The 13,594-nt window shown below is 63.7% G+C and overlaps 1 protein-coding gene across 1 annotated transcript in view; it reads right to left on the bottom strand.

Annotated features, from left to right (window-relative positions):
* Positions 1-13,594, bottom strand: part of DNAH17 (dynein axonemal heavy chain 17) — a 34,674-nt gene that overhangs the window by 4,387 nt on the left and 16,693 nt on the right. The window contains 32 exon segments of the mRNA XM_068413615.1: positions 408-635; positions 869-996; positions 1,090-1,238; positions 1,350-1,543; positions 1,906-2,028; positions 2,182-2,352; positions 2,449-2,589; positions 2,706-2,870; positions 3,239-3,443; positions 4,152-4,274; positions 4,417-4,652; positions 4,770-4,962; positions 5,268-5,383; positions 5,555-5,762; positions 5,965-6,182; positions 6,274-6,369; positions 6,479-6,643; positions 6,797-7,030; positions 7,452-7,613; positions 8,090-8,356; positions 8,755-8,946; positions 9,624-9,788; positions 9,908-10,069; positions 10,249-10,340; positions 10,621-10,768; positions 10,960-11,062; positions 11,317-11,482; positions 11,566-11,773; positions 12,396-12,569; positions 12,702-12,984; positions 13,090-13,238; positions 13,356-13,483. Coding sequence (XP_068269716.1) covers positions 408-635; positions 869-996; positions 1,090-1,238; positions 1,350-1,543; positions 1,906-2,028; positions 2,182-2,352; positions 2,449-2,589; positions 2,706-2,870; positions 3,239-3,443; positions 4,152-4,274; positions 4,417-4,652; positions 4,770-4,962; positions 5,268-5,383; positions 5,555-5,762; positions 5,965-6,182; positions 6,274-6,369; positions 6,479-6,643; positions 6,797-7,030; positions 7,452-7,613; positions 8,090-8,356; positions 8,755-8,946; positions 9,624-9,788; positions 9,908-10,069; positions 10,249-10,340; positions 10,621-10,768; positions 10,960-11,062; positions 11,317-11,482; positions 11,566-11,773; positions 12,396-12,569; positions 12,702-12,984; positions 13,090-13,238; positions 13,356-13,483 — 5,492 coding nt within the window.

The following is a 13,594-nucleotide window of genomic DNA, read 5'->3' as shown; positions in this document are numbered from 1 at the left end:
GAATAAGAGTGGGTTTGTGAGTGACTGAGTGTCACCATCAGCCATCCCTCTGCTGAAGAAAGTTAACAGGGGATGGCAAAGGAGAACTGGAGGTGGTTTATTAAAAAGGCATAAAATTATCTTTTAAAGATTTGCTAGTTGGTTAATTTTTGCACTCATTTGTTTATAAAAAAACTAGGAATCCACACACAGACACACACACATACACCCTGCTGCCAGCCGAGGCGGCTTGTTCGGGGCACCGAGCCGCAGCAGCTCGACGTTCAGCCTTGGGAGAGGCACCGGTAGGTCAGCACCCTCCCCGGTTCGGGAGCCCTCGGGCAGCTCCGGTCATCCCTAAATCACACCCTGACCAAGGGGGGCTCTGGGCACCCCGTGAGGCCGTGCCTGGGGCGGGGGGGCCGTACCTGGGTGAAGAGGTCGAGGGCCTTGTGCAGGTTGGCGTGCATGCCCGTGGGCGGCTCGTTGGTGATTTTGATGGCGTTTTCCAGCAGCCCCTGCGGGATGACGTGTGCCTCGGGGCTGGGGGCCGGCTCGGCGCTCATGAACACCCGGTAGTCAGCGTGGCTGCCCAGGCTGTGCTGCTCCACCGTCTTCTCCAGCGTGCCCAGCCAGCGGGCTACCAGGTGGATGTTCTGCAACAGGAACCCCCCCCCACACTGCAGCCATCCTGGGTACCGCCTGTGTGTCCACGGGGACGCTGGGGCTGGGGGAGCCTGGGGACACCTGAGCTGAGCCCGGTGGCCAGCACGGCTGAGTGCCCCGTGCCCGGTTACTGGCACGGCTGAGTGCCCCATGGTGCACCCCGGTGTGCCTGGTGGCCACGGGACTGGGCGCCCCGTGGTGCACCCTGGTGCCCCCCACTCACCTGCAGGATGACCCAGTGCCCCTGCACAGCCGCCACCTCCAGGGCCCGTTCTGCCACGGCCTCCTGGCCCTGCCCCAGCGACACGTTGTGGATCCTCCCGTTGTCGATGGTGAAGTCCAGTGTTCGGCCTGGGGAGGGGAGGAAGTGACCGTGGTGTGAGACGCCTTTTTCATTAATATTAATAGGAGGATGGTGCCAGCTGAGGAGGGGCAGCGGCTCACCCAAGGCCTCCACGTCTTTCAGGGGGTCAACGCCAGGGGAGAGGATGAAGAACATGGGGGTGGAGGGGCTGCTCTCCTCGTACACCTTGGTGAGCTCAATGCTTCTGCTTTCCACAAACTTGCTCCCCATCTTCTCTTCCACAAAGTTCCTACAGAAAAATAAAACCATAACATGAGTTAGGAACAAACGTGGTCACCGGGCGCAGCTGGTGTGGTGACGCCCGGGGCTCTGCCAGGACGCCGGGCAGGGGCTGGCCCACCTGATGGCGTAGATCATCCTGTCCGGCCGCAGGCACCGCAGCATGCACAGCTTCTGCAGGGCTGACTTGTTCTTCCACTGCTTGGGGAACACCTCCTTCTCCGGCACCTCCGACTCCACAAACTTCTTCCATCGCTTTGCCGAGCCCTTGATGTCGCTGTCCAAGCTCTTGAACTCTTCCGTTTCTGAGAGTACCTTCAGGTCCCGCAGAGAGAAGGGAGAAATCACTGCTGGGCTCTGCTCGCCCTCAGGGACCCCCAGGCTGGGGGGCTCCTCGTGGGGCTGTGGGGATGGTGCTGCGCTGCAGCCGGGTCCCAAGGGGTCCTGCAGCCCTGCTCCCCCAGCCCAGGCAGGCTGCCCGCCCTGCCCTCCGCGGGGCACGGCCGTGTCGGGGGTCCCAAAGGCACCCCTGGGGCGCCACGGATGCCCCATGAAATGGGGACGCCACACACAGGCTGGTGGGGCATCGCTCAGACACCCCTGAGCTCACGGGCGAGGAGCCGGGCACGGGGGGACACAGAGTCCCAAAGCACCGAGACGCACCCGCGCTGACCAACCTGGATGGCGCCCCAGCCCTGGGGCTGCAGGAAATCCACGGGGGACGCGACGCCGGCCTTGGAAGGGAAGCGCAGCAGAAAGTCCAGCTCCTCTGGGCTCACTTCTTTCTTGATTGCCAGGACCTGGCGAGGTGAGAGTACGGCGTCGCAGCCGCCCCGGCGCGAGGGGCTGCGCAGCACCCGGCAGCAGCGCAGGAGTAGGAGAAAACCCCCCCTAACACCAACACAGACTCACAGTGTTGTACAAGGGAAGCCCCGAACATTTACACGCGTTACCTGGAAGGCAACCTGGGCCAGGAAAATGAGTTTGTCTCTCTCGAAGAGCCCCCGGGCCGTGTAGGTGTAGACCGAGTAGGTGATCTCGTCCGTCAGGTTGATCACCCTTTGCTTGGTGTCGTCGCTGGGGGCCGTGTGCTCAATGGCTCTCTCGAAGACCCCGTGGAACGCCTGCGGGAGATGCAGGCGGGCAGCTCAGCGCCCGAGGGGCTGAAACACCGAACCTCCGCGCTCCCCCCGCCCCGTCCTTCCCTGCCCCGCGCCTGCCTTCAGAGAGAACTGGTACATGGGGTTGATCTTGTTGAGGTCGCTCAGGATGAAGTACAGCAGGGACGCGCGCTCGGCCGCTGGCCGGTAGTTCTCTCTGGCGACGTTTATTTGAGCTTCGGTAACTTTCGCTTCTTTCACCTTGACACACACGACGGGGGGGGGTCACCCAGTGCCCTGCCCCGTGCTGAAGCAGCACCCAACCTCCCGGCGCAGCCCGGCAGAGCTCCCCGCCGCCGCGGCACCAGCCCGCTGACCTTCTCCTCGATTTCCATGGCCGTGCGCTTCGTTGTCTCCAGGTTCTCCACCAGTGCCGTGTCCCCCAGGAAGTCCCCGGTGGCGGCAGACAGCCGGGCGAGCAGGCCGTCCTCCAGCTCCTTCAGCCTGATCTTGAACTCGTTCTGGCTCTTGGTGAGGTTCGCCTGCAAGAGCAGCGCCCGCAGGCGCGTGTCCTTCAGCAGACCGCGGCGAAACTCTGGCACCGGGCGCTGTGGCTCACACTGGTGCTCCCAGGGAGCACCCTGGGGACCCGCCGCAGCTCTGCTGGCTTTATCATCTGTTCATTATAAATTCTGCCCTTACAGACACAGCCCCAGACACCACACTGACGGACCTGCTAGCTGAGCTACAGGTCTCTGAGAAACCAGCCACGTTTGTTGTGCTGTCACCAAAAGCAGGAGGACGTGGCCCCCCCCGGGACGGGCTGTCACCGGCCGGGTGACGGCAGGCTCTGGCTCTCCATCAGCAGGGGTGGGCTCTCCCCGCACCCCGCGGCTCCCCGGGCTCGTACCTTCAGCGTCTCCAGGTCCGGCCGCTCTTTGGCCACCACCGCGGCCAGGAGCTGGTCCTCCAGCCCCTCGCGGGTCACCAGGAAGTTGATGAGGGTGCACTGAGCCTGCACCTCGGGCTGGTAGTGGGGGTTGGAGTACTTGGTGTGCAGGATCAGGCGGAAGTGCGGGTGATAATCCACTTCTTTGTCTCCTATCCTAATGCATCTGTTCAGTTAATTAAACAAATTAATTTCTGTACACGCTCCTCACAGACAGAAACCCTCAACCCGCGTGCTGTATTCGGGATGTATTTCACTGGTCGGGAAAACGCGTAGCGAGGGCAGAAGGGCCCAAAGAGCCCTGGCAGGGCAAGGGGCAGAGGAGCAGAAGGGACCGGGGGTGGCCCTGCTGGGCTCGTGCCGCTTGCAGGCACCGTGCCACGGCGGCGCAGATCCCTCCCCGGCAGCCCCAGAGCCCCGTCCCTGCAGTCCCAGGGGACCAGCCCTCGCCAGACCCCGGGCACGCGGCCAGGAGGGTCGGTGGTGCCCGGGGCAGGGAGCGCTGCGGGGGGCAGGGGAGATGGGGCAGGGGACTCTCAGCAAAAGCCCCGCCGTGGAATAGCTTCTGTGTCTGCCAAGAAAACCCTCCCCTTAATCACACCTTCTTGCAGGTGCACCAGGGAACACGCTCTTAAATCACTCCGTGAACTGGACTCTGCGGACCAGAACGGTCCAAGAGTCACATCAACTGCAGTGTCCCCACCGGGAAATACCGGGGAGAACTGGGGGACGTGGCCAGAGGCTCTCGGGTGCGGGGGGGAGGATCGGGCCCCCGCTGCTGTCGTGCCGAGGGGCGTCAGTCGGCGTCGCAGGGCAGCAGCGGCTGCTCGGAGCACGTGAAGCCCCTCGGCCCCAGCGCAACGGGCGCGCTGACCTGCCCTTCTTGGTGGTGGTCCTGCTCAGCAAGGGGTCCAGCACCGGCTCCACGCTCTCGCCAATGTCCTCGATCAGCAGCGTCTGTCCTTCGGAAACCGCCCGCTCGATGGTGTCCAGGTAGCTGCAGTGGGAGGGGAGGGGACCACGGTGTGGGGCGAGCGCGGTGGGGAGCTCGGGCGACCCCCCCCCAGCCTCTGCGCCCCGGTGGGACCCCGCGGAGCCTGGCCAGCCCCGGTGGGACCCCGCGGAGCCCCCTGACCCACCTCTTCTGGCCCAGGCGGATGGCCCGCAGCTCCTCCCCGTACTTGTTCTTGATCCACTTGATGCCCTGGAGCTGGGCGTCCACGACCAGGGGCCACCGCTCGGTGTGGCAGAGGACGGCGGCGTTCTCGGTGGACGTGCGGTCACCGGGCAGCCCCTGGTTGCTCCAGGCAGCCACGTCGGCAGCGTCGGTGAGGAGGCTGAGGGGGTCCAGTCCGGGGGTGATGGGGATGGGCACCTGCCGGGGAGGGGCCGTTGGGTGCCTGGCCACGGAGGAGCGGGAGCCCCTCGGTGCTGGCGGGCACGGGGGGGAAGGAGCCCTGGGCTCCCCGGGACGGGGCCCGTGGCTGCTCACCGCCAGCCCGCTGAGGAAGGGGACCCAGCACTTCTCCAGCAGCTCGGCCCGGTACTTCTTGGTGAAGTAGCCGACGTAGGACACGAAGGCTGAGACCAGCAGCACGTCCCCACACACCGTCTCCTCCTGCCTGCGGAGCGTCTCCACCGACTCAGCCCAGCGGACGTTTTCGGAGGCCAGGCCCCTCATGAGCCTGGGGGGGCAGAGGAGACGGGGGCTGCTGCGGTGGCTGCTCCCGGTGCTGCGCAGGGTGGGGGGGCCGGCCACGGTGCCCCGGGGTGGCCATCACCAAACCCTGCTCTGGGCAGCGGGCTGCCGTCACCCACGGCTGCGTCCCCCCGCCCCAATTTCTCACCCAATTCATACTTGGGATTTGTTAACTTGGGGAGGGTGGGGGGGGGCTCTGATGCTTCCAGGGCCCCTCTACCCTTGTCATCGGGCAGTGCCAGGGAGCAGCAGTCAGTCCCGGTGCGTCCGGAGCCGGCGCGTGCACGGTACCTGTTGGCCAACGTGATGACGTGGTTGGTGGCATCAGCCTCCTGCCGACATTTGATTTTTTCAGCTGTCGCTTTCTCAAACCGCGCGGTGAGAGCTGCCAGGTTGGCGTTCAGGTCCTTCCAAAGACAAACACATCCACAGTGACCCCAGGAGGGCTCCGCAGCAGCCCCCGGCATCACAACATGTTATAGTCACGGGGATTATAACAACCTTTCTTGCTCATTTTTGGCTCCTGGCCGTGACCCGCAGCCGAGGTGCCGGTGGCTGCGGGGGGGACACGCACTCACCGCAACTTTTTTGTTCACGCGACTGAGTTTTTCTTGCGCCTCCGCCAGCTCGGCGTTGGCCGCCTCCAGCGCCTGCCGCTTGGGCTCCACCTCGCAGAACACCTCGTAGAAGCGGACGATGTTCAGGCACCAGGCGCACAGGCCCGCGGCGGCCGTCGACTTGGACATGATGAACTCGGGGTCGAAGCTGGGGTCTGACTGGTAGGGCCTGGAACGGCAGGACACGCCGTGCTGTGGCTGCCGACGGCCCCATCCTGCTCCTGCCGGGGCTGGGGCAGTGGGTGGGGAGGGCAGAGCCAGCGCCTGGATCCCACCCTGCCCCTCAAGCCCTGCTGCGCTCCTGGGTGAGGGTCTCCCCTGGACACCCCGCCCAGGGCAGGGAAGGGGGCAGGAACCGGCCATGGACTCACTGAAACGCCTTGAGACAGGCCTCGGGGATGTTCTCCTTGTCAAACTTCTTCAAGGCATCAAGGAAAGTGTCTACTTTGCCCATCATGACTTTTGCTGCCTTCCAGCTCCTGTCCTTCGGTATCTTGCCCCTGGGAGCCGTCAGGACCATCACGGCCGCCGTCACGTTCACCACGGCTTGGGGCGGGGACCCGAAGGACTTCAGCTCTGTCAGGTTGTTCTGGGAAGGGACCGCAGGGATGCTGAGCATCGCCCCGGCACGGGGACGCCGGCACAGTCAGGGACCCGTTGCCCACCGAGGGGTCGCCCACCTTGTTGAGAGTGTCGAGGGCCTTCTGGGCGGCCACGAGCGCCGGCTCCGCTTTGGCCAGGTCGGTCTCGCAGGCTCGCTGCTTCTCGGTCACGTTCTGGGGAGGCGAAGGGACGGGATGAGTTGAGCAGCTGGAGCTGACAGCTCGTGCTGCCCTGTCCTGCGTCGGGCCCTGGCGCGGTGGGCACCAGCTCAGCACCACGCACCGTGTTGATGGCCTGGACCTTCATCTCCTCCTCGTCAGCGATGGCTTTCTCCCTGCTGACCTTCTCCGTCTCGACGCCCACCACGTGGATCAGTTTGTCCGCGTCCTCGTTCTTCTGCTTCAGCTCCGCCTCCTGAGTCGCCAGCTTGGCTTTCAGGTCGTCCACCTTGGCGGGGGGAGAGATGGAGAGGGTCAGAGGGCTGGTCCTGCCGAGCCCTGCCTGGCCGGGACGGCTCGGGGACATCACGGCCACCGTGACCGCCCCGCAGGGATGCGCCTCCTCTCGTCCCCCCGCGTCAGACCCGCTGCGGGCAGGCACCTGCGACTTCGTGCTCAGCAGCTTCGCCAGCCCCTTCTCCAGTCTGTCGATCTTGGCAGCGAGCTCGCTCCGTTTCTTCGACAGCAGGTTTTGGTAGAGCTTTATCTGCTCCAGGAACGTCTTGGGCGTGGTGTAATTATAGCGTCTCTCCACGGCCAGGTAGGTCTTGGACATCTCCTTAACGCTCATGTGGACGTGGGACATGAAGTGGCTGATGGAGACCTTGACCTCGGGCTGCACCAGAACACGGACAGTGAGCGCGCGGCTGAGAAATGTCGGTGATCGCGGCACTAACGACGCTGGCTCTTAAGCCCAGCTCTGGCTTCCCTGGCTCTGATCCCCCCGGCTGACCCGGGCTGCGCTGGGGAAAAGCTGCTGCTTCCAGGCTGTTATTTATGGTGGTGTTTTAAGGACAAAGGGGACACGAGGAAAGGTTCATCCCCACCTGCATGGTGTGGGGCTGCAGGCTCTGACGCTGGAGCTGGCTGTGAGCTCACCCCAGACCCCATCCCCAGCACCCCCCGATCGTGCCAGACCCCCACCCCCGGGCACGCTGCAGCCAGGAGTGCAGCAGAGGGGCAGGGCGCTGCCCACAGCAGCCTGGCTTCCCCGGCCCCCCGGGACAGGGCACGCACCCACCAGGGTCCCGGCTCACCTCGATGTCCCCCGTCTCCTCCAGGAACCTGCTGCTGACGGACACGAGCGCATCCTCCGGCCACTCGTGGAACCAGTCGATGGCCGTGCAGTTGACCACGGCGGGGAACCTCCTCGCCCGCACCCGCAGGGTGGAGCCCACGGGGGAGAAGCAGAGGATCACCTGGGGCAGAGCACGGTGGGTGAGTGGGGTGGCCCCGCTGCCGGGAGCCGAGCTCACGCGGGGTGGCCAGAGCACCGCCGTGGGCTCTTCTGCTTGAGACTTTGCCTCCCGCCCGCTAACTCCCCTTCCCAGCACACAGGAGATGGGCTGTGACTGTGCACCCTGCGCCTCTCAGAGGGGTCGAGGCCGGCACCGGAGCCCCTTTGGTGCCTGTGTTGGTGTCCCCGCGAGCGCCCAGCACAGCCCGGCCCTGGCTCGTGGCCGCGGAGGCTGCCCACCCCTCTGTGCCGCAGGGGAGGTGAGCACAGGGGTGGGCAGAGCCGTGCCCCGGGGGCTGGGGAGCCTTTGGAAACACCTTTCACCCAAACCCATCACCGGGTAATGAAACCACGGTTCTCTGTGCCCTGCCTGCAAAGGGGGTTTGGATCAGGTGAGTCGGGAGCAGCGACAAACCCCCCTCCCGGGTGAACACCCACCTTTAGCTGACGCCTGACTTTTTCTATAAAAAATTTCCAGCAGCTTTCCCTCGTGTCTGGCAGTCCAAGGAACTTCACGTGGGGCCTCATGGCACTGATAACAGTTTCCAGTTCATCATCCTGAAAAAGCCCCGGCACTTCCCCGGACGCCAAGAAGTCGTTGATCAGCACCAGGAAGGATTCTTCAGCGACCTGGGAGTCCGTCATCAGGAACACGGTGGGGACGTTCTTCACGGCCACCTGGATGTACTGGGAGGCGAGATCCGCCTGCGTGGAGACACAAACTGTCACCCCCGCGTTCAGCCCCCCAGGCTGTTCTCCGAAGTGACCGGCTCGGCACAGCCCGGTGCCCCTCGGCCACCCCGGGGGGCCAGGAGGGTGCCGCTGGGAAGGGGCTGGGTGCCCGCTGCCCTGCTTGGGGACGGGGCCAGCTGCCAGGGCTGCCTGCACCACGTCTGCCCGGGGAAACACTGTGGCCCCTTGGAGCAGGACTGTGGGGGTTCAGAAAGCACCTCTGAGGGGATTGCACGGTGCCCAGACACGGCAGAGCCGAGCTGAGCCCCCCATGCCCACCCCCGGCACCGGAGCCGCTGCAGGGCTTGGCACCGCTCCGCGGTGGCAGGGTCCGTCCCGCGGGCGGGCGGCCGGGGGGAAGCTGTGCTCACCCTCAGGTCTGGGACGCCGTAGCCTTTCCTCAGCGTGATCTGGAACACGCTCAGGTTGCTGATGAACGCTGCCAGCCGTGCCAGGCTCTGCTTCCCGCTGCCGCCCACCCCCACCAGCAGCGCGTTGCCCCGCGGAGACTCTAAGATCCGACTGATTCTGCAAACGTGAGACACGGCGTCTTCGAAGAGCACCTGAAGAAAACAGGAGGCGAAGGGTCGATATTCTGAATCGCAGGAGGAAAAGCAGCTGTGTCCGTTCAGCCAGCGCTCGGGGCTGAGCAAGAACCAGTTGTTCTGTCACCCAAGACCCCTCCCCAGCTGAGAAAGGGAATGGGGAGAAGGAGGGAGACTCGGGGACTGAAATTTAAACAGATTGAATAAAATAAGAAAACCAATATTGATGCTAATACAAAAGACACACAATTATACTTAGCCCACAGAGTGGTGGCAAGTCACTCCAGGGAGGAGAGAGGGGAGGAGAGAGAGGAGGAAGGAGGAGGAAGGAGGAGGAAGGAGGAGGAAGGAGGAGGAAGGAGGAGGAAGGAGGAGGAAGGAGGAGGAAGGAGGAGAAAAGAGAGCCCCCATCCCCAGCAGCTTCCCCATTTATAGTGACCTGACATTAATGCCATAGAACACACCTGGGGCAGCCTGGGGCAGCTGCCCCGGGTTTAGCTGATGCCCTTGATTACCAGCCCACAGCTGGGCACACACCGAACCCAAATGTAACAGAAAATTGACTCTATAATGTTATCCCCCCGAAACCAGGACAGCAGCGAATGCCCCACACCGTACAAACCCGAGCGAGAGCGATGCCGCGGCCGCATCCCTGCGGTGCCCCGGCGCGGAGCTGCCCGCAGCTCGGCACTCACCAGGTTCATCGCTGCGTTCACCTCGTTGTAGCTGTCCAAGGCTTCCCCCAGCAGCTTGTTCAGGGCCGGCCAGCTCGGCACCGGCAGGTACTTGGGCTCCCCCACGCCCTGGGCGAAGTGGCAGTAGATGTTGGGCTTGGCGAACACCAGGTCTTCCCCGAGCTCCTGCGAGAGGCGATGCCGGCTGTGGGGCTCGGCCGTGGGGCACCGTTGCCCGAGCCACCGTCGAGCCCATGGTGGAGCTCAGCCCGGCAGCGCAGCCCTCATTTTCCAGCACAACTTACATTAAAGAACTTTTTGCAGGTGTCCACCAGTATCTTCCCGAAGCCCTTTTGATCCCCCTCGTCGACGAGCTTGTCTCCGTACACCCTCTCCGCTTCGTGGAGCCAGAGACGCACCAAGTCCACGGGGCTTTTCAGGCATTCGGGGGTGGAGAACAGCAGACCCTGACAAACACACAAACCCCTCAGTCCTCGGGGTTATTTTACTGCTACTCAGAGCTGAGTTTAGAGGTTGGCTTTGGGGAGAGGCCACGGTCTTTTCAAGGACATGGTGCGCTGCAAGGGTGCGCGATGAAGGAGAGGAAGGAATAAGGATGCTTTAGAGGAATCAGCCCTCCCACTACCTGGAAGATGTTGGAGAGATCCCGGAGGTTGAAGAGGTAGTGGAACTTGATGGCTGTTGGCAAGAAGGTGGAGGAGACCTTCTGGTGGAGGGCTGTGGGCAGGAAGAGGGGGTGAGCAGGCGGGCAGAGACCACCACAGCCCCCGTGGGACCCCCGAGCCCGGTTTGCTCCCCACTCAGGGGTAGGACAAGGCTTTAGTGTGACAGTTTCTGGGACACGATCCTGCGTTTTGGACGTGGACAGGAGAGAAGCAGGGACGGGGGTTTCACTGCATGGTGACGCAGGGGTGCAGCGTGGGGCTCCCAGGGCGCTGGGGGGGTTCCCCGGGGTCCACGTGCCACCTTCCCACCCCCCGGCACGGCGGGGGCTCACCCAGCGCTGCCGCTACCAGCTGGGGCTGCAGCCTCTGGACCGCCGGCGGCATCCTGTGCAGGGCCAGGTGCTGGTCCAGGATGGTGCTGTACACACTCTGCAGGGCCTCCTGGCCCGGGAAGCTCAGGGCGAAGACACAGAAGTGCCGCTGCAGCGAGGGGCAGAAATTCAGGCGGGAGCTTTGCCCTGTACAGCCAGCGGGCACAGCGAGGTCCCCCACCACATCCCACCCCGTCCCACCACATCCCACCCCATCCCACCTCATCCCAGCCCCTCCGGGCTCCGGTTCCCTGGAGTGAACCCACTGGGGCACAGCCCCAGCCCCGCGGCCCTGCGTACCTGCAGCCGGGGGTCGATGGTGAAGGACCCTGCGGTCGGGTTCATGCAGGCCACGTACTGGCAGTTGTGAATGTCCTTCAGGGTCAGTTTGCTCCTGTCGTACCTGTGCAGGGACCGGCACTGTGACACTCTCCCCAGGGACAGGTTCCCCCAGTGGGGCTGTGCCCCACCAGCCCCGTGGAGCTCTGTCAGGGGGGGATGTGGGAGCAGGGATCCCTCGGCAAAGCCTGGCACCACTCTTGGTGATGCTGCACGGGGCCCTTCCCGCGCCCCATGGCCAGACCTGGCCCCAAACCCCCCACCACCACAGCAGCCTTCCCGGCAGCGTGGCACAGGGGCTGCCGGCTGGGCACCCACCAGTGCCCGTGGTCCATGTGCTGCCGGATGAGTGTGTGCGGTGCCACGGTGCCGTACTTGTCCACCTCCGGCATGTTTATGTCGTCGATGAAGTAGATCAGCCTCTTGGTCCCGGGTGGGCCGTAGTTCCTCCCTGATTTCTTCTCCAGGGGCTTCTCCAGGACGGCTGCAGGGAGAGGGGCGGGTGGGCAACGGGGCCGTGTGGCACAGCCTGGCGCGGGGCCGGCTGCCGGCGCTGGCCAGCCTTACCCTGCAGCATGGCCGAGGTGGTGTAGAAGTTAAAGGGCACCGACTGCACGAGGTACTCGTCCGTGCCGAACGCCTCCAGCTTGTCCCGCATCAGGACCGACTTCCCCGTCCCCGCGTTCCCCACCAGCATCACCGGCCGCTGCTTCTCCACCAGCAGGTCCATGAAGTAGCGAAGGCGGATGGTCTCGGCCGTGTGCACCACGGAGGCCTGGGGACACGGCGCCGTCAGCCCCCAGCCCGCCCCGCGCTGCCGGGGTCCGCGGCCGCAGGCAGAGCTGGGTTTCCTGGCCGAGCTGCTGGCAGCGTGCCCGAGGGCTCGCCTGGCTGTCCCGGCAGCGCCGGCTGGAGATGCTCTCCCTCCGGACAAACCTGGTCCCTCTCTAAAGCAAAAGGTCTCAGGCGCTTGGTTATTCTAAAGACTTTCTGACCAAAAAACCGAGTTATTGAGGCAGAACAACCCAGCGCAGTTCCTGGAGCTGTCCCGGGGTCTGGCCAAACGCGGCCACGGCCCCTCTCCCTTTCCCTGACATCCCCCTCCCTCAGGGCAGCATTTCACCAAACATACAAATAAGGTTTTAAAGTATGTTTTTGCATTCAGGCAATAGTTAGAATTACTTTATGAGAAGCTACGAAGACACAGGTTACTCTGAAATAAAAAAGAAGAGTTGCAGCTTGCAGCTCCTGCTGTGGTTTCCGCAGGGTGAAGCAGAACCACCCAAAGCCGCGGGGTTTGCCGGGTGCCGCCAGCCCCGAGCCCTGCACCTGCCCAGGGGAAGGCCACGGAGCAATAAACAACCAACACACCAACACCGAGAGCTGGTGGGAAATACCTGTAAAGGGACGTCGGGATCGAGTTCGAACTTGGGCACTTTCCCAGTCCAGAGTGTGAATTTCTTCGTTTCCGGATCAATGTAATAGTCAAAAATTGTCCCCTGGGAAGGAAACTTGACGGTTTTGAACTGGCTCACCCACCACTTGCTGAACTCCAGGCGATAATCCACGAGCTGGGGGAACCAAACACAGAAATACTCAGACACCAGCCAGTGTCGTTGCTTCAGCGTTTCCCGACGGGACGCAGCCGCGGGCCCGAGCGGGGCAGGATGCTCTGGGGCGAGTGCTTGGTCCCGCAGCCGTACCTGGTCCTGGAACATGGCCCCGCCAAAGGCCCAGGCGCAGGCGAAGACGAAGTAGAGCTCGTAGAGCTCCCGGGGCGAGTCCGGCGGGGCGGTCTGCGGCGTCAGCAGGCAATCCAGCAGGTACAGCACCGTCTGGATCACCGTCACCTCGGGGACTGGTGTGATCTTCTTGAATCCAGACGTGACCTTCTCTAGGCACACCGGCAGGTACTTCTCAAAGAGGATGCTCAAATTGACCTTCTCGGACTTCACTGTCCTCGTCTCAATCCAGCTGGTCACAATGCTGCAGGAGGGATGGGCAGGGCTGCAGGTGAGCACGCAGGAGGCCAGCACCCGCCCCGTCCCATCCCATCCCATCCCATCCCATCCCATCCCATCCCCGGCTCACGGGTTCCAGCCCAGGTCCGTGGGGTTGATGTAGAGGATCCCCGCCCGGGACACGGTTGCCGGCGTGGCCGTCCGCAGGTGGCTGATCTCGAAGAGGAGCCGCATGGTGGGGTTGAGGGGGATGCGCTCGTTGCTGGCCAAGGTGAGAACCTGGGGAAAGCAGCCCGTCACGGGGGGATGCCCTGATCTTGGGGCCCAGGCACAAACACAAGCTGATCACCCCGAGTTAATGAGCAAGCAAAGCTCCTGGGGTGTGATGGCACCAACCTTATTGTCATCCATGACCGTGTTCAGGGACTCGATCCACATGGGGTCAATGTCTCCATCAAGGATGATCCACTTGGGCCCCTTATGTGTGATGTTGGCCAGGTCACGCATCACTGAAGAAAACAGACCTGCCCCACAGAGAGACACGTGGGTTTGCCCTTTGCAGCCCTTTCCACTCACGGCACATTTGCTGAGGGACACGCAGGACTGGGGGCTTCCCTGAAACACGTTCCTCCTCC

The sequence above is a fragment of the Nyctibius grandis genome, chromosome 15, assembly GCF_013368605.1.
Source record: "Nyctibius grandis isolate bNycGra1 chromosome 15, bNycGra1.pri, whole genome shotgun sequence".
In the NCBI taxonomy this organism is placed as follows: Eukaryota; Metazoa; Chordata; class Aves; order Nyctibiiformes; family Nyctibiidae; genus Nyctibius; species Nyctibius grandis.
The sequence above is the reverse complement of the archived record's forward strand: the minus strand, read 5'-3'. Positions and strand labels throughout refer to the sequence as shown.